Source organism: Euprymna scolopes, chromosome 11 (genome assembly GCF_053919585.1).
Source record: "Euprymna scolopes isolate OS-2025 chromosome 11, ASM5391958v1, whole genome shotgun sequence".
Classification (NCBI taxonomy): Eukaryota; Metazoa; Mollusca; class Cephalopoda; order Sepiida; family Sepiolidae; genus Euprymna; species Euprymna scolopes.
The window spans coordinates 147,215,197-147,241,974 of NC_136492.1; the positions used below are offsets into that span (position 1 = coordinate 147,215,197).

A 26,778-nucleotide genomic window follows, 5' to 3' on the forward strand; every position below is an offset into this window, starting at 1 on the left:
TATTATATAATATTATATTTAAATTTTTAATATTCTTTTCAATATTATATAATATTATATTTAAATTTTTAATATTCATTACAATATTATATAATATTATATTTAAATTTTTAATATTCATTACAATATTATATAATATTATATTTAAATTTTTAATATTCATTACAATATTATAAAATATTATATTTAAATTGCTAATATTCTTTTCAATATTATATAATATTATATTTAAATTTTTAATATTCTTTTCAATATTATATAATATTATATTTAAATTTTTAATATTCTTTTCAATATTATATAATATTATATTTAAATTTTTAATATTCTTTTCAATATTATATAATATTATATTTAAATTTTTAATATTCTTTTCAATATTATATAATATTATATATAAATTTTTAATATTCATTACAATATTATATAATATTATATTTAAATTTTTAATATTCATTACAATATCATATAATATTATATTTAAATTTTTAATATTCTTTTCAATATTATATAATATTATATTTAAATTTTTAATATTCATTACAATATTATATAATATTATATTTAAATTTTTAATATTCATTACAATATTATATAATATTATATTTAAATTTTTAATATTCTTTTCAATATTATATAATATTATATTTAAATTTTTAATATTCATTACAATATTATATAATATTATATTTAAATTTTTGATATTCATTACAATATTATATAATATTATATTTAAATTTTTAATATTCTTTTCAATATTATATTATATTATTGTTAAATTTTTAATATTCTTTTCAATATTATATAATATTATATTTAAATTTTTAATATTCATTACAATATTATATAATATTATATTTAATTTTTTAATATTCTTTTCAATATTATATAATATTATATTTAAATTTTTAATATTCTTTTCAATATTATATAATATTATATTTAAATTTTTAATATTCTTTTCAATATTATATAATATTATATTTAAATTTTTAATATTCTTTTCAATATTATATAATATTATATATAAATTTTTAATATTCTTTTCAATATTATATAATATTATATTTAAATTTTTAATATTCTTTTCAATATTATATAATATTATATTAAAATTTTAAATATTCTTTTCAATATTATATAATATTATATTTAAATTTTTAATATTCATTACAATATTATATAATATTATATTTAAATTTTTGATATTCATTACAATATTATATAATATTATATTTAAATTTTTGATATTCATTACAATATTATATAATATTATATTTAAATTTTTAATATTCATTACAATATTATATAATATTATATTTAAATTTTTAATATTCATTACAATATTATATAATATTATATTTAAATTTTTAATATTCATTACAATATTATATAATATTATATTTAAATTTTTAATATTCATTACAATATTATATAATATTATATTTAAATTTTTAATATTCATTACAATATTATATAATATTATATTTAAATTTTTAATATTCATTACAATATTATATAATATTATATTTAAATTGTTAATATTCTTTTCATTATTATATAATATTATATTTAAATTTTTAATATTCTTTTCAATATTATATAATATTATATTTAAATTTTTAATATTCTTTTCAATATTATATAATATTATATTTAAATTTTTAATATTCTTTTCAATATTATATAATATTATATTTAAATTTTTAATATTCTTTTCAATATTATATAATATTATATTTAAATTTTTAATATTCATTACAATATTATATAATATTATATTTAAATTTTTAATATTCTTTTCAATATTTTATAATATTATATTTAAATTTTTAATATTCTTTTCAATATTATATAATATTATATTTAAATTTTTAATATTCTTTTCAATATTATATAATATTATATTTAAATTTTTAATATTCATTACAATATTATATAATATTATATTTAAATTTTTAATATTCTTTTCAATATTATATAATATTATATTTAAATTTTTAATATTCTTTTCAATATTATATAATATTATATTTAAATTTTTAATATTCTTTTCAATATTATATAATATTATATTTAAATTTTTAATAATCATTACAATATTATATAATATTATATTTAAATTTTTGATATTCATTACAATATTATATAATATTATATTTAAATTTTTAATATTCATTACAATATTATATAATATTATATTTAAATTTTTAATATTCTTTTCAATATTATATTATATTATATTTAAATTTTTGATATTCATTACAATATTATATAATATTATATTTAAATTTTTAATATTCTTTTCAATATTATATAATATTATATTTAAATTTTTAATATTCATTACAATATTATATAATATTATATTTAAATTTTTAATATTCTTTTCAATATTATATAATATTATATTTAAATTTTTAATATTCTTTTCAATATTATATAATATTATATTAAAATTTTAAATATTCTTTTCAATATTATATAATATTATATTTAAATTTTTAATATTCATTACAATATTATATAATATTATATTTAAATTTTTGATATTCATTACAATATTATATAATATTATATTTAAATTTTTGATATTCATTACAATATTATATAATATTATATTTAAATTTTTAATATTCATTACAATATTATATAATATTATATTTAAATTTTTAATATTCATTACAATATTATATAATATTATATTTAAATTTTTAATATTCTTTTCAATATTATATAATATTATATTTAAATTTTTAATATTCATTACAATATTATATAATATTATATTTAAATTTTTAATATTCATTACAATATTATATAATATTATATTTAAATTTTTAATATTCATTACAATATTATATAATATTATATTTAAATTGTTAATATTCTTTTCATTATTATATAATATTATATTTAAATTTTTAATATTCTTTTCAATATTATATAATATTATATTTAAATTTTTAATATTCTTTTCAATATTATATAATATTATATTTAAATTTTTGATATTCATTACAATATTATATAATATTATATTTAAATTTTTGATATTCATTACAATATTATATAATATTATATTTAAATTTTTAATATTCATTACAATATTATATAATATTATATTTAAATTTTTAATATTCATTACAATATTATATAATATTATATTTAAATTTTTAATATTCTTTTCAATATTATATAATATTATATTTAAATTTTTAATATTCATTACAATATTATATAATATTATATTTAAATTTTTAATATTCATTACAATATTATATAATATTATATTTAAATTTTTAATATTCATTACAATATTATATAATATTATATTTAAATTGTTAATATTCTTTTCATTATTATATAATATTATATTTAAATTTTTAATATTCTTTTCAATATTATATAATATTATATTTAAATTTTTAATATTCATTACAATATTATATAATATTATATTTAAATTTTTAATATTCTTTTCAATATTATATAATATTATATTTAAATTTTTAATATTCTTTTCAATATTATATAATATTATATTTAAATTTTTAATATTCTTTTCAATATTATATAATATTATATTTAAATTTTTAATATTCATTACAATATTATATAATATTATATTTAAATTTTTAATATTCTTTTCAATATTATATAATATTATATTTAAATTTTTAATATTCTTTTCAATATTATATAATATTATATTTAAATTTTTAATATTCTTTTCAATATTATATAATATTATATTTAAATTTTTAATAATCATTACAATATTATATAATATTATATTTAAATTTTTGATATTCATTACAATATTATATAATATTATATTTAAATTTTTAATATTCATTACAATATTATATAATATTATATTTAAATTTTTAATATTCTTTTCAATATTATATAATATTATATTTAAATTTTTGATATTCATTACAATATTATATAATATTATATTTAAATTTTTAATATTCTTTTCAATATTATATAATATTATATTTAAATTTTTAATATTCATTACAATATTATATAATATTATATTTAAATTTTTAATATTCTTTTCAATATTATATAATATTATATTTAAATTTTTAATATTCTTTTCAATATTATATAATATTATATTTAAATTTTTAATATTCTTTTCAATATTATATAATATTATATTTAAATTTTTAATAATCATTACAATATTATATAATATTATATTTAAATTTTTGATATTCATTACAATATTATATAATATTATATTTAAATTTTTAATATTCATTACAATATTATATAATATTATATTTAAATTTTTAATATTCTTTTCAATATTATATAATATTATATTTAAATTTTTGATATTCATTACAATATTATATAATATTATATTTAAATTTTTAATATTCTTTTCAATATTATATAATATTATATTTAAATTTTTAATATTCATTACAATATTATATAATATTATATTTAAATTTTTAATATTCTTTTCAATATTATATAATATTATATTTAAATTTTTAATATTCATTACAATATTATATAATATTATATTTAAATTTTTAATATTCTTTTCAATATTATATAATATTATATTTAAATTTTTGATATTCATTACAATATTATATAATATTATATTTAAATTTTTAATATTCATTACAATATTATATAATATCATATTTAAATTTTTAATATTCTTTTCAATATTATATAATATCATATTTAAATTTTTAATATTCTTTTCAATATTATATAATATCATATTTTAAATTTGTAATATTCTTTTCAATATTATATAATATCATATTTAAATTTTTAATATTCTTTTCAATATTATATAATATCATATTTTAAATTTTTAATATTCTTTTCAATAGTATATTATATCATATTTAAATTTTTAATATTCTTTTCAATATTATATAATATCATATTTAAATTTTTAATATTCATTACAATATTATATAATATTATATTTAAATTTTTAATATTCATTACAATATTATATAATATCATATTTAAATTTTTAATATTCTTTTCAATATTATATAATATTATATTTAAATTTTTAATATTCTTTTCAATATTATATAATATTATATTTAAATTTTTAATATTCATTACAATATTATATAATATTATATTTAAATTTTTAATATTCATTACAATATTATATAATATTATATTTAAATTTTTAATATTCATTACAATATTATATAATATCATATTTAAATTTTTAATATTCATTACAATATTATATAATATTATATTTAAATTTTTGATATTCTTTACAATATTATATAATATTATATTTTAATTTTTAATATTCTTTTCAATATTATATAATATTATATTTAATTTTTTAATATTCATTACAATATTATATAATATTATATTTAAATTTTTAATATTCATTACAATATTATATAATATCATATTTAAATTTTTAATATTCATTACAATATTATATAATATTATATTTAAATTTTTAATATTCTTTTCAATATTATATAATATCATATTTTAAATTTGAATATTTTTTTCAAAAACAGAAAATATCTGAAATTTGATGAATATTTTTCATTGATGTTAAATATCGATTTTTACAATTTCACAAAAGTAGCAGTACTCGAATTTAAACATCTTTGCATAAAAATTACTTAAACTTAACATACCCCACATTTCGACCCCTTTCGTTTAGCAACTGTGGTCTAAAATTCATAATGATCGGTTAAAAGTTTAGGAGTGAATCTTGCACAAGAAAATCTATAAAGATATAAGCAACATACACGATTTTCTATAGATTTTAGCCGAATATTGAAATAAGGCAACATTCGACTGTGCATTTCATTCAGCAATGCAGTAATAGCGTTTTATTTTCAGCAGAAACTAAAAGAGTCCAAGAAAAGACAGCTGCATCTGTTATTCTGACAAGAAAAGTGAATGCGCTGAAAACAGTATCGAGTTTCTATGTTCCTGAAAATATATTTAAACTTCATGTTTTTATAAATAAATCTATTCGTTTTTGTGTGATCTATTTAAATTTATGTCCGATAGTTTTCAGAGGTTCAATCATAAAACTTTTCAAAGGTATAAGAAGAGATTTTGGTATTATTTGAATAATGAACATCTCAAATAAGTGCTATCTTCGGCATCCAACAGAGTCCAGGTTATTGTGGAAATGGCTTGTTCCTTGTTGACGGAGTTGTATCTCTGATCCTGTGCAGTTCTGGGAGGTCCACCCTTCCAAACTTGACCTTCTTTCTTTATGGAGGGGTTAGTTTATTGATAATCGCCTGAGGCGCTTCTACCTGGTAATTACAATGGGGCTGTCTAGGCATATTTTGCAAGTCAGCGTGCTCTTACTTATTTCACAAATATGAAACCATAACATTTATTAGAGATTAACGCAAAGAATACGAAAATATTTATAGAGCCAGTAACTTTTCGCTTTTCTTTTTCCAAACAGCTACTAACATGGTTGACGATGGTCGAATGCCAATCCGACCGAAACATTGCACGAATAACACTCAAGATGAGAACAAGAGTTGATCAATACAAGTAATATAAAAATCAACCCTCATCTAAAAAATTCAGAAGTTTAATGAATTTAATTTCACATTTTCCTTTATATATCAACTGGCTTGAGTTGCCTGTCTATCTGCACTGATGAGCTGTGATACAGCGAAATAGTACTGTATGTGGATGACTATATATATATATATATATGCATGTTACATATCAGGTTTCAAGTCTATAGACCAAAAATTAACAGAGAAGCTTGGTAGATACTGAGATACTGTTCCTCACGTAGAGAGACAAAATAACTTTTACATAGAGAGAGAAGGAGATAGAGACAATGATAGATACATAGATATCTTTTTTCCAGTCATAGGGGAAAATTTTTAAGTTCTGTGTCGTTTAACAATATGAATTACAGCGTCACAATCTTCACACCGTTTTTAAACCTTAATATTTTTTTTACTTCTGTAAACCAAAGGCTTGTGAACTGCTTTCCTACAGCTGCAACATTGTAGATCCATTTTCTTCCCGAACGGCATGAATATCGTCATTCAGTGTTCTTCTCTGTGTGTCTTTCCTATGTATATGATTTCTTTTTAAATATCACCATAGTTAATCTACCGTCGTTTTGTTTTCGTTTAACAATTGCACCCTCATTGGCACCTGTCTTCATAATATACGACAATATTATATAAATTTGATTTCCCAAACATTATAATTTTTCTCATCTCAATTTGTCTGGAGTTCATAACTTGTTCAATTGTTGAGTGCATAACATTATAAGTTGCAGATTCCAAAAAGTTGGAATGTTATTTATTTACTATATTAGTAACATACACTTGCTTTTTCTCTTCCTCACGCAAACATCATAGGAATATAAACACAGCTGCCACACATATTTTCGACAAATAACTGCGACCACTTCATAAAAATAAAATACATGTGTTTTCCTAAGTACAGTTACTGATAAGGAACTTCCATAGAACAGTCGATACAATACGATAGATAATTTTCTTTTTTACTCTTACCTGACTCTTATTTAACTGTTTCATTTCAACATTACAGAACATATGTTCCACTCGGGCAACGCTGGGACACGGTTCATGCTAGTACTACAAAAAATTGTTTAAATAAAAGACTATTGAATGTTAAGCTATTAATTTGGAAATCATCCCAGAGTTTGCTCTATTAATTTGAATCAACAACACTTCGATTTGCTCAATTCAGCAAGTATTCATTTCAGTGCTAACTAATTCCTTCTTCATTTCTTCAAACTCCAGCTTTAAGAGTTTGTTTGCACTACACCCACTATACAACCCATCACAATAGTGCTGTAGACAATTAAATAAATAAGTGTGTATGTGTATATTAATGCAGTGGTGTTATAGTATTATTGTGTGAGATAAAGCATTAATAAATAACGAATATATTCAACTATGTATGAGGTTATATATATATATATATATATATATATATATATATATATATATATATATATATATATATAAAGGGTGGGAGATTAATAATTGTGAAATTATCAATCAAGTTTTCATAGGAGGAAACATACCAAAATCATATTATATGTACGCTCGTTTCGGAAACGACCTCTGTTTATTCATTCGATATTTACAAATAAAACCATCGAGAAATAAGTAAAACCATGAAAAAGTAAGAAAAATATTTCTGGATATCGTATATATATATATATATATATATATATATATATATATATATACATATATATATATATATATATATATAATTACCAAAGAAGAAGTCACCGATCACTTGAACCAGCAGTGTCGTCCATAATCTGCAAACAATGTCTAGGCTAGTTCGGACATAACCTAAGATTGGGGCCTAAAGAGATTTGCTAGCCAACTGCTTTAAATAAATCCTTATCAGAAAAAAAAGAGAAAGCCCCAAAATGAGCTAGAAACAGAAAACCAGCAGAGATTTGATTGCATCGGGCAGAATCTGGAGAGACACTATGGATTTAGCTTCAAATAAAAAATAATGGTATACTTTGACTGTCTCATGCGTTGCAAGACACAAGTGTTCCTAAGTCTAAGTATATTTAATGGTTATTATAATTATCATAATTTGCAATTGCTTCTAAACAAATAGTTGGTCAACATTTCTAACATGTTGTAGATTGAGACATGGGAAATAATCTTGGTGTGTTTAAATCTGTCTTTGAATTCTTTCAGGGTTTCTGCTACTGTCTGCATGGTCCTGGGTCATCCTATGTGCTCCTGATTTCTTCTCCTGGAATTTCGCTTTCATGGTCATGAATGGCATTCAGATCTTGTTGATTACATACCAAATCCGTCCTGTAAAGTTCTGCGATGAACTTGAAGAAGTGTATGTTAGTGTGTTTCAGCCATTAAGAGTGCCCAGGTAAGAAACAACTCTTATAGAATTGGAATCAGATTTTTAAAAAATGTTAAAAAAACATGAAATTCAAACAACATAAGAGAGAGAGAGAGAGAGAGAGAGAGAGAAAAGAGAGAGATAGCGCGAGAGATACTTAGTTAGAATATATACAGAGAGAGATAAGGAGGAAGAGAGGGAGAGAGAGAGAGAGAGAGAAAAGAGAGAGAGATAGGAAATACAAACTGATGTATATATTGTTTACGCCATAGAATGTAAGAAAATAAACGCAGCAATTTACTCACCAGGTAAAAGTAGGTATTATTGCGACGCCATATTTGAATGGTACATAAACGTTCGTTTAGCATGCGAATACCGTTAATCCAGAATATAAGAATGGTAAGAGCCCAACTAATCAGAATGAGCGGAATTAGTCTGTGGCGACTTTATTATTTTGAATCGGAAAAGAGAAATATTATGTTATGTCTGTGAGTTTATAATCCAATTGCAAACACTATATATGTATATGTGTATTTCCTCCCGGTGTTGACTGGGGACGATAGGAGAATATGATATTTACAGGTAAAATAGGAACTACTTCCTCTAAAGATAGTTGCAATTGTGATGATGTTTCTTATAGAAATAATGTAGGATTTTATCATAATGTTAAATGTGTCTAAAATGTCGTTTTAAAGTTACATAAGATAGTGACAGTCTACACATAATAAATTTGTATGAGGCATACTTTATTCCAGAGGGAAATTTCTGCAATCAAAATATTATAAATGGATATACATTTGTATATATATATATATATATATATATATATATATATATATATATATATATATATATATATATATATATATATATGGTATATATTCATATATATAAAATAGAACAATACTCGCCCCAGGACAGCAAACCTCAGGTATCGGAACAGAACAATTAGATATTAGTTAATTAAATATTCATTAGATTTCAGCTCCTTTGAAATATAAAAAAAAAAATTTTCTGGAATATTATATTGACACAACTTCCCATTTGAAAATTCATTCGTTTGAGCTTCGATCTAATGTCCTCACTTAACTACCAAACTTTCACGATATACACTCGTCTAGTTGAAACCACTATCAATAAATTCCCATATTCTTTATTTGTGTCTAAACCTAAACCTTTTCAGCTGATTACAATATGGTCGTCTTCAAGTCTAACATAAACAAATTCTTGATGAGCCGTCCCTTAAATTAACCAAATTTACTACGATATTATCTCATTGACTATTTTATACTAATTAACCCTTCTGCTCGAATGACTCCTTTGTAACAAAAAAGACTGAAAGTTTATTATTATGTCGATTTTAGGTAATTTTTTTTAAAATTAATTTGTTCTTAAATATAAAGTTTGGCTGCTTGTTGTTTTGCATCTTTCTCTCTTGTTGTTCTATTTTTATCTGCAAACTTTACTTTAATTATGGTTAAAAAAAGACTTAATTTATTAAATAGTTTTTTCATATAAATTTTTGTTTGTTTATGCCATTAGCTTCCCGAAATGTTTCTTTTGCATTCATCCGTCCGGCCTTAACCGTCAATCGAGGCTACTTTGACATTCAATTCTACTATGGTAATCCTATTTTAACCTATGCTTTTTTGGTTTTAACTAATCCATCTTACTTTGACCTCGAAAACTATGCTGTAATATTTGCTTGATAAAACTGTGACAACTTTAATTTTTCCTGTTATCAGGAATACAGTAATGGGTGAGGATTAAAGTTGGTTAAAAGAGGAAAGAACACAAAAAATGTGAAGCAATAATGAAACATGTTTAAGGCGGTTATGAAAAAAATATAGGTATTTGCCTATAAATAAACTTGAAAATAAACAAAATAACAAAAATAATAAACAAGATTGTGGACTGATTCTAATTTTTAATCTTTGGATTGTAATTCACTAATATATACATTCGTATACTTTGCCAGCATTCGTTCATTCATGCAGTTCTGCTTGAATATCAGCGCTAAGCTGTGCATATTCTTTTTTTTTTTCTTCAATTTTTTCAATATGGCATGCGGGCTGGCTTTCTTGCGTTTTCGCTGACATAGGTCGTCTGTTGTATAGTAAATGTTTATTGGTGAGTTTACTGATCAAATGGTACGCTTATAAACATTTGAGTACGCCATCGTGAACCTAACATCAACCATCAGACTGGGTTTAAAGGTTGATCGAACTTGAATACATGGACAGAAAAGAAAGAATATGCAGAGCTTAGCGCTGATATTCAAACAGACATACATATATATATATATATATATATATATATATATATATATATATATATATATATATATATATATACTAGACTACACGTGACCCGATGGGTCAGTAGTATAATTTATGGCTAGCCATGGAATAGTGAGTATATTGATATAGTGAGTTCCGTTATAGAGGCGTTCATTTAATATCATTCTTCAACTTTACAACATGGAAAAAAGATGTACAAATACTGAGGATGGTGTTTGACTCTGTATACATTTAAATTATAAATTTCAAACAAGTAAAATATTTGTTTATTTCGTAATATTGCGTTGTGATTTGGCTTTCAAGCACACCTGATGCATATTTTATTTTATTCAAATTAAATCAACGCTTCCATAACGGATCTCACACCCCTGGCGTTAATCACGCATAGCCAATACACTGTTCCGGCATTTCAAAATATAACCGCTGAGAGACAACACGCGGATCTTTACTAACAGACTTTTCTGTCTCTAACTTTAATTAAAAAAATATATTAAGATGCCATTAGCTAGAATCGAAACCGAAGCATTAAAACCTAGTGATGTTACCACAGTACCAACATGATGCGTATATAACCGACCCATTTTTGACCCTTTTGAAGTAAGATTAATGAAAAATAATTAAATGATAATAAAAGAATTATAATTCATGTAATAATAAATTTAATTAAAATAGTAATAAAAAGGAATTACATATGGATATATAATTTAGATAAAATCAACAGTTGATATAACCGGAAATAAAATACATGCATTTTGTAATTAGTTTCGTATAAACTTAAATAAATATATATACATATATTATATATATTAGAATTATTAATATTATCTGAGTAAATATATATAAATTAATTATAAATACTAAATTTACAAAATTTTAAATAGAATATTTTAGTAGTGTGCATCAAAATTAATGCAATTTATTAATATTGAAATCTAAATTTTGTGACTTACTTGAAAATATAAAATGGCGTAATCTATATATCTATAGAAGTGAACGTGTCTGTGTGTGTGTCTGTGTGCCTGTGTACATTTCCTTACGCAATAACTCTGTCAATTTTCAGTCTACAGACTCGAAATTTGATATGCAGGGTATTGAGATTTGGGAAAATCTTTGTAATCCGTTTTCGGCCAGAAATGTAGCTATTATGGGGTCAAAATTCAACGATTTGACATTTGAGAACTCTACCAAACTCCTTCGACAATTTTGTGTCCAAGCACTTGAAATTTTAGATATAGGTTTCTTGAACATGGATCTAACTTAATAAGTTGATTTGAGCCCAAAACAATAAATTTTAAGGGGTCATAATAGGAGTCAAAGTTTAAAACAATTGACCGTTATTTTTTTATTTATTTATTTATTTATTTATTTATTTTTTTGCTCAACATACACTTACAAATTTCCTGAGCACCCATGCTAGTATACGATAAAAAAAGTAATCGCAAGATCTCTTCCAATTTTCGGATTTTGTCATTATGCCCGAATGCATTTTATTTTCTTTCAATGGATTGATAGTTGCTATTCCTTCTGACGAGTTCATGGCAGAATTGATTCATTGATTGATATAGCAATTAAGTGAATGATTTTGCGCTACGAAACAGTTGCTGCTAATAATTGTAAATGTCAATATAATTAAAGGAATAAATTGTAAGATGGTCAACATCATGAAATTTTGAATATAGGCTTTTGTCATTTGTTTGTTATATGCTCTATAATTACATTGAGTATCATAAATTTAGGATTAGTACATAAAAGAAGGTGAAATATAATTGAAAAATCATATTTCCACAGAAATATATATATATTTAAAACTGTATAGCAGGTCAGAAAAACATTGGTACCGTCGGTTTCAAGCCTAACATAGTGGGGACCAGTTAATGGTAAACAATGTTAGGCTCTCGTTAGCCATATTGTTTTCTGTTCATCTCTAAATAAACAGAAAACAATATGGCTAACGAGAGCCTAACATTATTTACCATTAACTGGTAACCCTTATGTTAGGTTTGAAAACGACGGTATCAATGTTTTTCTGGCCTTGTATACAGTTTTAAATATTAAACTCTTATATTGAATTTTTTTCTTTGTAATCGAGCACTTTGATGGAATTATTTCCCCAAAACAGGGAACCAACAGATAGATAGATAGATAGATAGATAGATAGATAGATAGATAGATAGATAGATGTACAGGCATAGTCAAATTGTTTACGAGCAAATATTAATCGCTATTGATTTTGAGGAATTTCTTCTTATCCTTGCCTTCTTCATTACTAATATAGATACATTGTAGTGATTTTTAAAAAATTTAATTATTATATTATTATTATTATTTTTTATATGGAGAATTATAATTTAAATTCATTTATAATCAGTAGCTTTATCGTAAGAGTCTATTAAATATGTGTATGCCGTGTGATGATATATGATATAGGTTTGAGAACATGCGTTCCCTGGAGAGAAATGGTATGAGAATTCTGTAATGTGAGTCTTAAAGATAGGTTTGGATTTGATGGCCTAACAGGAAGATCAAGCCTGGAAAGTATGAGTAGATGTACGCCGAACAGCAAATCCCAATGGTATGGTCTCATTGAGAGAATGAATGTGAGTTTTTTTGTTTGTAAATGTAGAAGGATCGAGATACTAAGTTCTGTTCACACAGGAACGCCAAGAAAACATAATAAAGATCGACTTGAGAGAAAGAAGGATAAATAAAGACCTGGCCAGAAGTAGATTAGTTTGGAAGCCAGTTTTAAAGCCGCCCACGTAGAATGTACAATGGATGTTAAATGAATGAATAAATGAATGAATGAATGAATGATGATGATGATTATGAAGATGGTGATGATGATGATGATGACTTTTCGTTTATCTTCTTTCTGATTATTCAACAATAAATTGCCATTTTTAGCGTGTTTATTAATGTGTTGATTGAACTCGATGCAAACAATGTCTTCGCCAAGTTTATTTGGGCTATGATCAAGCTATAGTATCTGTTCTCTTATAGGTAAAGGGGGAAGGATCCTTCTTGATAGGAGCAATTTGTATTTTTGCTATCCAAAGTGTCCCTTATTCCCTCACACCAAAAACGACCGAATCCCTAACTTTACCCTCGTTTGTAGGCACTTAAGTAGAAAATTATCTTATTTCAGTATCATATGTATAGTATAATAGTATCATTTCGTTTTTACAATTGCATATCTATTGTATTCCAGAACTTTTAGATGAGAAATGATAATTCAAATTCATTGCTAATATTTTGACTTTTATCACACTTATCTCTATCTCTATTCACTATTATATAAAAGTCACTTTGTATGTGTGTGTGTGGGGGGTCCTTCCTCATAGGTTCAGAAACGGCTGAGCCTATCTTTTGCACATTTCACACAAAGCTGATTTATATGTCTGGCAGTGTTTTTAGATGTGTTTTGTACAAAAATTCACCCGGTAGGTATCGAAATCGAAAACATCCGATCTTAAAAATAGCTTTTCTCTCTTGTAGATAAAAGATGATAATTTTTACAGGGGAATATTGTACGTTACACCGTGTACGTTACACTGGCCAAGTTAGATAATACAACTTCAGAAAATCATTTCTTCCTAAAAGCGACATATTTATCATAATCTTTTTTTTTTTTTTTTTTTTTAAATTTTTATTACATCTTCACCCCAAACAAGGCAAATTGCCACTTTGGTGTAGGGGGCTACTATCAGGGGCAACAACTACTGGGGTACTATGTAGGGATTTGGGCAGCAAGATGTCGATTTACGTTACACTTGAACTTCTGCACGTCAGTACTGTTGGGGAAGCAGGGACCTGGAATGGAATTCCAGAGTCTAGCGGTTCTGGGGAAGAAACTATTGGAGTAAAAAGATCTCTTACATCTAGGGATCTCTACAGGGTGGGGGTGGGATTTTGCAGCCTGTCGGGTTTGTCAAGGGTGCTCACGTCGTGGGGGCACGAGTGATTGCAGTTCGTCAGAGCATTCACTACTAAAATACTTGTAGAAAAGGCAGAGGGATGCAACATTTAATCGATGGGACAGAGGCTGAAGCTTAGATGCCAGTTCAGGGCCTATCAGGTTTGCAACTCTCTTTTGAACCTTATCAAGGAGCGAGAGACTAGTAGCAGATGCACCAGCCCAGATGTGACAGCAATACTCCATACATGGGCGAATGGTGACCTTATAGAGGTACAGGATACTTTCGGGTGTTAGTAGTTGTCTGGAAATACAGCTTAGTCGTAGAGCATTCGACTACAGATCGAAGGATCCCCTGTTCAAGCTCGGATGTAACTTACCCTTTTATTTTAATTTTTTCTTATTAATGAGTTAAATTTATTATGAAAGAAAAGATACCATCTAAAATTGCTGCAAATCATTTCTTCGTTTGCATATATTAAAACTGAACATTAATCAGAAATTACATTTCCAGGACATTCATCGTCAAGCCCAAATATCAGCTGACGTGACATCGTAAACAAACACAGACGGAATTTGATGAACGACATTATCATTATTATTTTCTTATTTTTTAAATTTTTTGTGAATTAATCCACCAAGCAAATTATTCCTCGTAAAATACAATAATCAATGGAAGATTGATTTTATAATAATTCATATGCAATTTGCATAAATTAAAATATAATGTTTAAGCGTATTATATGACCGGGCAATGGTGGGCTGCCACCTAGTCTCCATATAACCTTGATGAGAATAGTAGCCCAAATAGTACAAATGATACAAATCACATACTTTATCAAATTAGCATATTATTCAAAGAATCAAGTGAAACTGATTTATTATTATGATTTATAACTTCATGTTAAAATAACAATCCGTGACGTCAATTTTGTAAATGTAAGCATATATTTATATTTTATAACACTAATACAGAGTGAGGATTGCCATTGTACGTTATAAAAATACTATTTGTCCGTGTACCAGGGCTGCTCAGGAAACGAGATTAACCGAAACGATCCCACGTCAACCATTGAACTCAAAGAACTTAATTGAATACTGATAAGCGTAAAATGACGTTTAGTAAGAGATTCATAAAATTGTTTTGAATAGAATTTGGGACGCTAAAACCTAAACAAGGTAAAATACATATTTGAGAGTCAAATTAAATATGACAGGAGGCTTATTCTTTATTATTAAAGATAATTGAGTGAATTAATATGATGAAATTGAAATAATAAGCGGCCATGTAAAAATACTTATACTTTTTAATGTAAGAGTGTGAGGGGGTGAGAGGACTTACTAGCTGGAGAATAAAACTGTTTGCTACCTGCTTTGATGTAATCTGTATTTTAGAAAATTATGTAATTTTATATATAGATGAGTAGATCGCTTGTTATGAAGTTCGTTTTGTAGATAAGAAGAAAAAGGAAAGAGAACAACATCGACAGAAAAATGTGAAGATTATTTTCTTTTGTTGAGCACAACTTGAAGACAAACTAATCAATCAACTTCTTCAGAAACTGTCAACATTTCTATAATAAATGAATATCTAAATGCCAAAACCTTGATTGTCGTCGATGTTGAATATAAAAGGCGACAATGAAACATGACAGTCATGTATATTTATCGTGATAAAATCGGAAACTTGTGAACATCACAAGACCATTTTATTTATTTGGTGTTGAACTTCTGAATAACGTAACATTTGAGACCGAAAATATTTTTTTTCAACTGATTTATTGGTGAGATAAAAATCTAAATGAATAAATGCATTGCATAGATAACTTCGATAATACAAACGATTTACTCTTATTAAAATCAATCATCTAATTTATAAAACTCGCTATGCCTGTCTGTCTGTTCCCATGTTTTTCAAATGAATCTTTTGTGAACCGTTCTTTTACGGGGGTTGACCGGTAAAAATAGCTGCTAATAGCTCAAAATTGCAAAAAAAAAAAAAAATCGGAACTTAAAGTGCTCTTGCATGCATGTGCAAATGCATATTTATACGCTATAGTTGGTTCATTTTTAACTATTTCCTATTTATTTCATGATAACACAAACGATAATGATGATTTTTTTTTAATTCCATTTTCACCCCAAACAAGGCACAGTACAACTTTTATGTAGTGGCCTACTATTAGGGACATAAGTTGCAGGGATACTATGTAGGGAGTTGAGCAGCAAGATGTCTCTTCACATTACACTTGAACTTTTGCATATCAGTACAGTTTAGAAAGCAGGAACCCGAAAGGGAGTTCCAAAGTCTAGCAGTTCTGGGGAAGAAACTATTAGAGTAGAAGGCGTTCTTACATCTAGGGATTTCTACTGTGCAAGGTTAGGATTTTTGCTGCTTGTCAGGTTTGTCAAGGGGGTACAAGAGCTTGAAGCCTAGATGACAGTTCAGGACCTATCAGGTTGGCGACTCTCTTTTGAACCCTGTCTAGGACTGAGAGACAAGCAGCAGATGCACCAGTCCAAATGTAACAAAAAACTCCATACATGGGCGACTAGTAGCCTTGTAGAGATACAGGATACTTTCAGGTGTAAGTAACTTTCTAGCACGGTAGAGAAAGCCCACCTTCCTCACAGCGGCCCTGGCAATGCTCTTAATGTAGCTGTACCAACTCATGTTCCACGCGCCCATTAAGCCGAGGAGTTTGACAGAAGTACTTTCAGGTAATGTATCTTTAGCCATAGCTATTAATGGTTAAGAAGGTTTCTTGTAATTATTGAAGGAAACAAACTTAGTCTTGGCAGCATTGAATGTGACCATCCATTTTAGTCCCCATTCCACTACAGATTGGAGGTCATCCTCTAGTGTTTCTACCATTTCTTTAGATATGTGTTCGTTTGTTTTCGTCTCGTGTCTGTAATAGAGCGTGGTGTCATCAGCAAATATACCCATCTCAAATGCCAATTTTAACAGAGAGGTCATTTATGAATATTAGGAATAATAAAGATCCAAGGATAGATACCCGCATTAATATCATATTGTTTAGATGTACGACCGTCGAGGACAACCGGGACTTTTCTCTTATCTAAGAAGGATTTAATTATGTTACGTATTTGTCCAATGATACAGTATGATCTGATTTTTCTAAGAAGAACACCGTGCCATAACCTGTCAAAAGCCTTAGATATATTTGCCTAAATTCATATTGGTAAGAATTTATCAGCTTGGCTAATTATGGATTCAATAATTTAATGGGACAGTTCTTTTACTAGAATTCTTGTGAATTGGTACTACAGAAGCAGCTTTTCAGCAGTCAGAAAAGCAAAATTCGTTAAGGCATTTGTTGTAACGTTTTGAGAGAACTGAAGCAACCTCAGCGGAGCATATTTTAATAGCACAGCCGAGATTAAATCGGGTCCACATGCTTTTGAAGTGTCTAGGTTTTTTATGACATCATGCCCCTGAGAAAGGGTGATTTTCAGATCATCTAATGTGGCGTCTGTCTGCAAAGGAAAGCCAGGAATGGAGTGGTTTGTTTGGTCCAATGTGAAGTTTAAATCAAATCGACTGGCAAACATGTTAGTTTTCTCGGTTACTGTACAAACAACCTCATGATTGTTGGATAGTGGGGGAATTGTTGATTGCCCATTATTTATTACACTGTTGTAGATTTTCCAGAAATTACGGGTTCCTAGTTTCTGTACTTCAATGCGTTTTCTGGTGGTTTTGGTACATTCTCTCTTACGCTATTTCTTTCTTACAATTACTTCTAGCTTCTATAAACTTTTGTCTGTTTGTACTGGACTTATGTCGGTTAACTCTACGATACGCATGCTGCACAAGTAGAAGTAAACCATTGGGGAGAGTGGGTTTTCATTTCGATTCTAGCTGATAGCACCAAAGTCATATTTTTTTTTAACCTTTGAAATCATTACTATATATTGAATGTAATATAATATATAATAATCGATAGAGAATTGATTCTTTCATAATAAATACGAAAACTGCATAAAATAAGATATCATATTTAAGCGTATCTTATGAGCAGGAAACGCGAGCACCCAGCTAGTGCAACATATTTTGAAATACTGCATAGTACAAACAAAAAAGCTAAATAAAGATTATTTGAATAACTAATTGCATAAGTATTTTCAAAACAGTTCATAATAAAATAATAATGTGTAGAATTATTTATTTGTAATTTTATCGTCCAATTATTCCTATACACATAAGCTCTAAAAAAAACAATGTAACAGCTACTACAATTTATTTTCTTTGAATAGCAAACTTACATCAACTGAACAGAACTTTAATGTAAATTCAGATTAGTTATTTCACTCCACATTTCCAAGAAAACTTTGATAAATAACATCAATATAAACAAAAAATATTCGTTTCATTTCATAAACGCATCATAGAATTTTACTTATAATTATTATTTTCATGTCACAATCAAAACACATCATTTAAATATGAACAACTATGTTTCGTTTAAAAAACAATCTTTTTATCAAATATATTTGTATATTTTCTTTGTTGTATGTTTTATTAAACAACAGTCACAGTTCCTGTTTGTTTTCTTTTTCATCCATCCTTTCGAGTTGGCTAATGAGCTAATGTTCTGCTCCAGTGTAAACAGGAACTCACCATATCTTTTTTTTTTACACAGTGATCACCAGTTATCAAGGCCCGGAAGCCACTCAGGGATAAGGGTTATTGCAAGTACATTACGTTAGTGTGGAGATTTGATGAAGTGTTAACTTAAGGGGACGGTTCATTAGGAATTTGTTAACGTTGGACTTGAAGACATCCAAGTTGTAGTCAGGTGGGAAGCAGGCAGACGGAACAGAGTTCTACAGGCGTGCAGTTCTAAGAAAGAAGCTTTGTTCATGGAATCCGCGTTTTGATTTAGGCACAGATATAGAGTGGGGGACAAAAATCGGAGGCCTGCAATATAAATGCTGGAGTCCCTCAGGGGTCAATCCTGGGCCCAACTCTCTTCCTGATCTACATCAATGACCTCCCTAAACACATACTTAAATCATTCGTTCACATCTATGCTGATGACACGACCATCTACGGCAACACATCACAGGCTGTAAATGACAAAGATCTCTCTGATTCTCTCTCCTCTGATCTCGAGCGCGTGGTTCAGTGGGGGAAGATGTGGCTGGTTACCTTTAATGCATCCAAAACCAAACTCCTATCCTTACATCATCAACGCTCTGATCCCCAGCTGGCATCAATTGTGATGGATGACTATCGTCTGGGTGAGGCCCCGTGTTTTGATAAGCTTCTGGGTTTGACCTTTACTCCTGATCTGAAATGGAACACGTACATCAAGTCTGTTGCCAAGGTCGCTGGAAATATGGTGGGATCCTTCTACCGCTCCAGAAGATATCTCACTACTGATGCAATTCTCTATCTATATAAAAGCCAAGTACGTCCAAGGATCGAATACTGTTGCCATATCTGGGCAGGAGCTGCTAAAAACAGCCTATCCTGCCTTGACAGAGTACAAAATAGACTTTGTGGCTTAGTGGGGGATACCCTTTTCTCTACCCTGCAACCCCTCTCCCACAGAAGAGACGTTGCGAGCCTATCCTTGTTTTATCGTTATTTTTATGGCAGGTGCTCGTCTGAACTCCAATCCCTGGTCCCCCCTCGCCAATCTTTCACAAAAAACACCCGTCTAGCTGAATCCACTGTGAAAAATTTCCCCCACTCTATATCTGTGCCTAAATCAAAATGCGGATTCCATGAACAAAGCCTCTTTCTTAGAACTGCACGCCTGTGGAACTCTGTTCCGTCTGCCTGCTTCCCTCCAGACTACAACTTGGATGTCTTCAAGTCCAATGTTAACAAATTCCTAATGAACCGCCCCCTTAATTAAAGACTTCAGCAAATCTTCACACTAACGTAATGTACTTGCAATAACTCTTATCCCTGAGTGGCTTCCCTGCCTTGATAAGTGGTGATCACTGTGTAAAAAAAAAAGGTCTTACGTATGACATGAAAAGAAACTGGAATCTTAGGAAGATCTTTATCATTCCAGCAACTATAGGAACAACTAGACCCATGAAAACGAATTTCCGAAACTACCTGGCAAATATACACAGTGGACCAAGTGCAAGAGCGATTCACACAATTGCACTTAAAGGGACAGTCAGAATATTAAAAGATCTCTCAGTTGGAATATCTGAGTTAGCGGGTGAATGTTTCGCATCCGGTAGGATGCCTCATCCCCAGCTTGAACAACCTGATAAGAAAAGTCAGAAAGAATCCATGAATATTAAGAGAAATGCATTCACGATAAAGAATTGAAAAGGCTGTTAAGTGATCAAAGGAAAAAGTCTGGTTTTCTTAAATTTGTACAATGAAAACAATCCCATCCACTTTATAAAGAACTCAAAATTCAAGGCATGCATCGCTTAGCAAGACACAACGTTCCCAAGAATATATTAGCGAATATCCGAATATCGTATGATAGAGGAAATAGAAGGGCAACTGAGTAAATTACAAGACGAACACACCATAGATATGTACACAGAATCCAGTAAAGCACATGTCATGTTCTATGACGTCATCAAAGTAGTTGAATGGTTGCAGATCAGATTCTTACAGTTTTTGGTTTTTGGTTCTATCGATTTTGGTACAAATACAAATATCCAGAATCATAAATACATTTTTAATAGTTTTCAAACAAAGATTAAAAAATACTGATCTTGACCTAGCTTGTGACCTTTTATATATATATATATATATATATATATATATATATATATATATATATATATATATATATATATATATATATATATATATATTAGTGTGGAGACGATTTATCGGAATCGAGAATCGGAAAAATCGGAACCCTTTAGAATATTATGATCGGTACCTAAATCAAAAAATGTAGCTTAATTTTGGATTCCTCAAACGATTCTTGTAATATTTTAAAACTTAATTTTTCATTGACATATATTATATAGTTTACAAGGCTCACAAAAAGTTTAAAACTTCAATAAAACACCATTAATAATTAAATTAAAGGAGTAAGAATTACGAAAACGATTGAAAAAGAAACAACGAGAAAAATAATAAGGAAACAATGAAAAGATAATGAGAAAATAATGAGAAAACATTTATTTTATTATATGTAGATTACAGATTTAAACATTGTCATGTCAATGTAGCAAAACTTATACTTGTCTATATAAATAAATAAATAAATATATATATATTTAAAATAGAAGTATATATATATATATATATATATATATATAATACTAATATATATGCATATATATATATATATATCTATATCTATCTATATATGTATATATAGATATATATATATAGATATATATAGAGAGAGATATATGCATATATATTAGTATTTATTTATATAGACAAGTATAAGTTTTGCTACATCGGCATGACAATGGGATCAAGCTAGAGGGGGGCGCAAGACAAGGTGACAACATCTCGCCCAAACTCTTCACAGCCTGTCTCCAGGATGCGATAATCAATCGAATTAAGTGGGAGGGTAGGGGAGTCAGCATCGATGGTGAACACCTGTCACATCTCATCTTCGCTGATGATATATGGCACACTCTCCTCAGGAACTAAATGACATTCTAAACGACATCCACTCTAAAATCAAACCGGTTGGCCTCAACATGCATCTTGGAAAGTCGCCAATAATTGTTGATGGAAAGACCATTGAGAAAGTTGAAAGCTATATCTACTGTGGAAAGAAAAATTACAAAAGATGGAGATCTCCTCCCTTAGATAAAGAGAAGGGTAGCATTGAGATGGGCAGCTTTTGGGAAAGTGGAGAATATCATGAGACGCCGAAAAGCAAATATGTCAATCAAAGGGAAGATCTTCAATGAATATATACTACCTGTGATGATCTGCGGTAGTGAAACATGGACTCTGACGTCTCGCCAAAAGGAAATCTTGGTAGTAGTGCAAAGGAAGATGGAGAGGATAATGTTAGGCATCACTCTACAAGACAGAAAGACAAACATCTGGATCCGCCAACAAACAAGAGTTATTGACATCAATACTGCCATCAAATACAGATGGGCAGGGCATGTAGCCAGACAACAAGACAACAAATGATCCATCAGGACAACGGAATAGATACCTCGTGAACAAAAGAGGCCAAAGGGAAGATCAAAAACGAGATGGAGGGACGACCTGATACAACACATGGATCTCACATGACAGCGAATAGCTTAGGACAGAGTTAGATGGCTAAAGTCCATGAAGGGGTTCCTCATTGAGTAAAAAAATCCTTATTGATTATTGATATATATATATATATATATATATATATATATATATATATATATATATATATTGCTTTTTCACCCCAAATAAGGCACGGTGCCACTTTAATGTAGGAGGCTACCATTTGGAACATAATTTGTAGGTGTACTATGTTGATAGCTGCCCTGCAAGATGTCTGTTTACATTACATTTGAACTTCTGCATACCAGTACAGCCGAGGAAACAGAAACTTGGAAGGAAATTCTAAAGTCTTGCAGTTCTACGAAAGAAACTATTAGAGTAGAAAAATTTCTTGCATCTAGGGATTTCTACTGTGAAGGGGTGGGATTTAGCTGATTGTTGGGTTTGTCAGGAGTATTTATGTCGAGAAGGTACAAGGACTTATAGTTCATCGGAGCATCTATCATTAAAATACTTGTAAAACAAGCATAGGGATGCAGATGGGACAGCGGTTGAAGCATAGCTGATAGTACAAAACCTATTAGGTTGGTGACTCTCTTTTGAACCCTGCTAAGAAGGAGAGACTTGTAGCAGATGTGCCAGCCCAAATATGGCAACAATACTCCATACATGAGCGAATGATAGCCTTGTAAAGGTACAGGAAACACAGGTGTAAGTAACTTTCTAACATGATAGAGAGAGCTCACTTTTCTTTGCAGCAGTCTTGGCAATGCACTCAATGTATATATTCCAACTCATGTTCCTTGTGAACGTTAATCCGAGGAGTTTGAACTTAGTTATATTTTTGGAAAAAAGAATTCCAGCAGAGTGCTCTATTATAAGGAAAAATTTCAAAATATTTTAATGTGATATTTATATTTTTATTTTCAGAAGTTTAGATGTAATAAGCCATCGGTACCATCGGTTTCAAACCTGAAGCATTTTAGATCTCCCTATCAGGATCTTTTCAACCGATCTATCTCATCTGTTCATAATTGATTATAGACAAATGAGATCGGCTGAAGAGAGCTTGATATGGGGGATCTAAAACGGTTTCCTATTATCAAGTTTGAAACCGACGGTACCGATAGCCTATCTCATCTAAACTTCTGAATATATATATATATATATATATATATATATATATATATATATATATATACATTTTTTACAAGATGAAACTGTCTATTATAAAGAACCGACAAATAGTGTTTGCCTTCACATAGAAAATGAGTTGCTTTTATTAAATGGTTCAATTGTGAAAATAACTTTTGGAGATAAAGAGCAAAGATGGTTGGTTCATCTGAAATCAATAAGTCAATAGTAAGTTTTCGTTTGACTACAAAGCATTTTGTTTTGTTTAAAAAGAAAATGCTTTAATTATCGTAACCTATTTATTGATACCCTAATGACATGAATAAATGCCACATATATGCGCATTTACTCGGGATCGTCATTTAAAATAACAAATAAATACGTGCTTCGATATGTACTTATCAGCTCACAGCATTGAAATGCTTTATTTTGTTGTTAAATCTTCTATATTAGTTAGAGTTTGTTGATCAATAAGTCACCATTTATTAAGGCTAAAACCACTCAAGGATAAGTGTTAATGGTATTATAGCTTGACAGTTGAATGATGGTGTATCCCATGAGAGGATAAAATTTGTTCATTCGAAACAACAGCTGAATATGTAATAAAATATTTAATAAAATATGTAATAAAATAGATCTTCAAATCAGACTAAGAAATACAAACTAATGATTGGTTTTAAAAAAGCCGGTGATAGATTAAAAGGCAATATTTAATCCACATGTGACCGTAATGTAATCTAGGACTTCCTGGTGTAATAGTAAACCATAATACAGTGGTCTGAGGTTTGAATCCTAGAAACAGTCAAGCTACGCTGACGAAAGGTAGTGTCTCGAAACATGCGTGTTTGTAGATTATTGTTTTACAAGAAAACATTCTATGGTAAATTTATAAATAATGTCCCTCCCCTTTCCCATATAGTTAGTGTCAAATAATTCACTCATCACTGCAACAATATATATATATATATATATATATATATATATATATATATATATATATATATATATATAATGAAAAGCAAACAAATGTAAATAAACCCAAATGACAAACAAAAGAAAAACACTCAAACAAAAAAATGAAGGCTTTCGTTTCATATCGATAATATAAAAGAAAAACAAATAAAATAAAATTAAAAAAAAAAACTGTTTAAATTCGATAATAAGAAAAACTGAGAGAAATGAAGAAAAAAAACACGGAATGTTATCCATATTTAGCGCCAGGCGACAATAAGGAAACACTGTAAGGTACATTTATAAATAATGCCCTCGCCCCTAAAAAAACGTAAAATAAAAGAAAATGTGGATTATAATTTTGGAATTGTTAAGTATTTTTGAATGCTTTTTAGTTGGATAAAATGTAATTGTATTTATGTAGCGGTAAGCGAGCATAACAAGTTTAAGTTTGGCAAAGTGTTCATTAAGGAACTGGATTAGTTTCATTCCGGAATAGGAGAATGTCAAGTATCAGCCAATCAGAAAGAAAGGAACATATCTGGGGAGACGTTAGTATTTTGTGTTTAGAGGAAAGGGAAAGTTAATGTTATGTGTATGAGTTTAAAAACCAGTTAAGAAAGGGTAGGTCTTAATATAAGTACTCTGTGAGTAAAAATATGCGGTGTAGGAAGGGAACGGTGGGAGGACTTGTGGGTTAGGGGGAAATTAGGAACTACTTCCTCTGTAGATGATTGCGATGATGATGATGTCGCTCCTAGGAGTAAATAGGGTTTTAATATTACTAATTACTGTGTCTGAAATGTCGTTATATAGTTACATAACATATTGGCTAATAGTGTAGACATAAAAAACTTTTATGTGGCATCTGCTGTTGTAAACCTACGGTATTTTGGTCCAGAGGGGAAAAACTGCGACTTTTTTATTATATATAGGATAAGTAATATACATAACTAAATAATATATTTTTGTTTACCTCCACAAAATATAGGCTATTTTCTAAGGAAAAAGGTGTTCCATATTCTCCAGAATTGAAGACTCTATTAACCATATTATCGTTAAAAAATCAACAATAATTCGACATAAGCTAAAGATAAAAATAGCATGTAAAATCATCAAGAACCTCATGGCGTAATGGTTTGAGGTTCGAATTCTAGAAACAGTCAAGCTATGTTGACGAGAGGTAGTACCTCGAAACACGTAGATTTCTGTTTTATAAGTTAAAATAAATACAGACAGAAATGCTTATTATATTGTAACCAATATATAGCAGTGATTAAAAAAACAAAACAAAAAAACATGACTTGGATGCCATCAACTAGAATCGAAACTAAACCATGTAGTTCTTCCACCTTATTCCTTACCATATATGATGTATATTTGCGCAA

The 26,778-nt window shown here is 27.4% G+C and overlaps 1 protein-coding gene across 4 annotated transcripts in view; it reads left to right on the forward strand.

The window, feature by feature from the left end:
* The window catches only part of LOC145288103 (popeye domain-containing protein 3-like), a 221,224-nt gene that overhangs the window by 127,233 nt on the left and 67,213 nt on the right, over nt 1–26,778 (forward strand). For all 4 annotated transcript variants that reach the window (XR_013869263.1, XM_080136160.1, XM_080136162.1 and 1 more), the window contains exon 3: nt 8,733–8,922. Coding sequence is in view for 3 of the 4 variants with exons in the window: in XM_080136160.1 (XP_079992286.1) it covers nt 8,733–8,922 (190 nt within the window). In the remaining variant the exon portion in view is untranslated. The remainder of the gene's footprint in view (nt 1–8,732; nt 8,923–26,778) is intronic.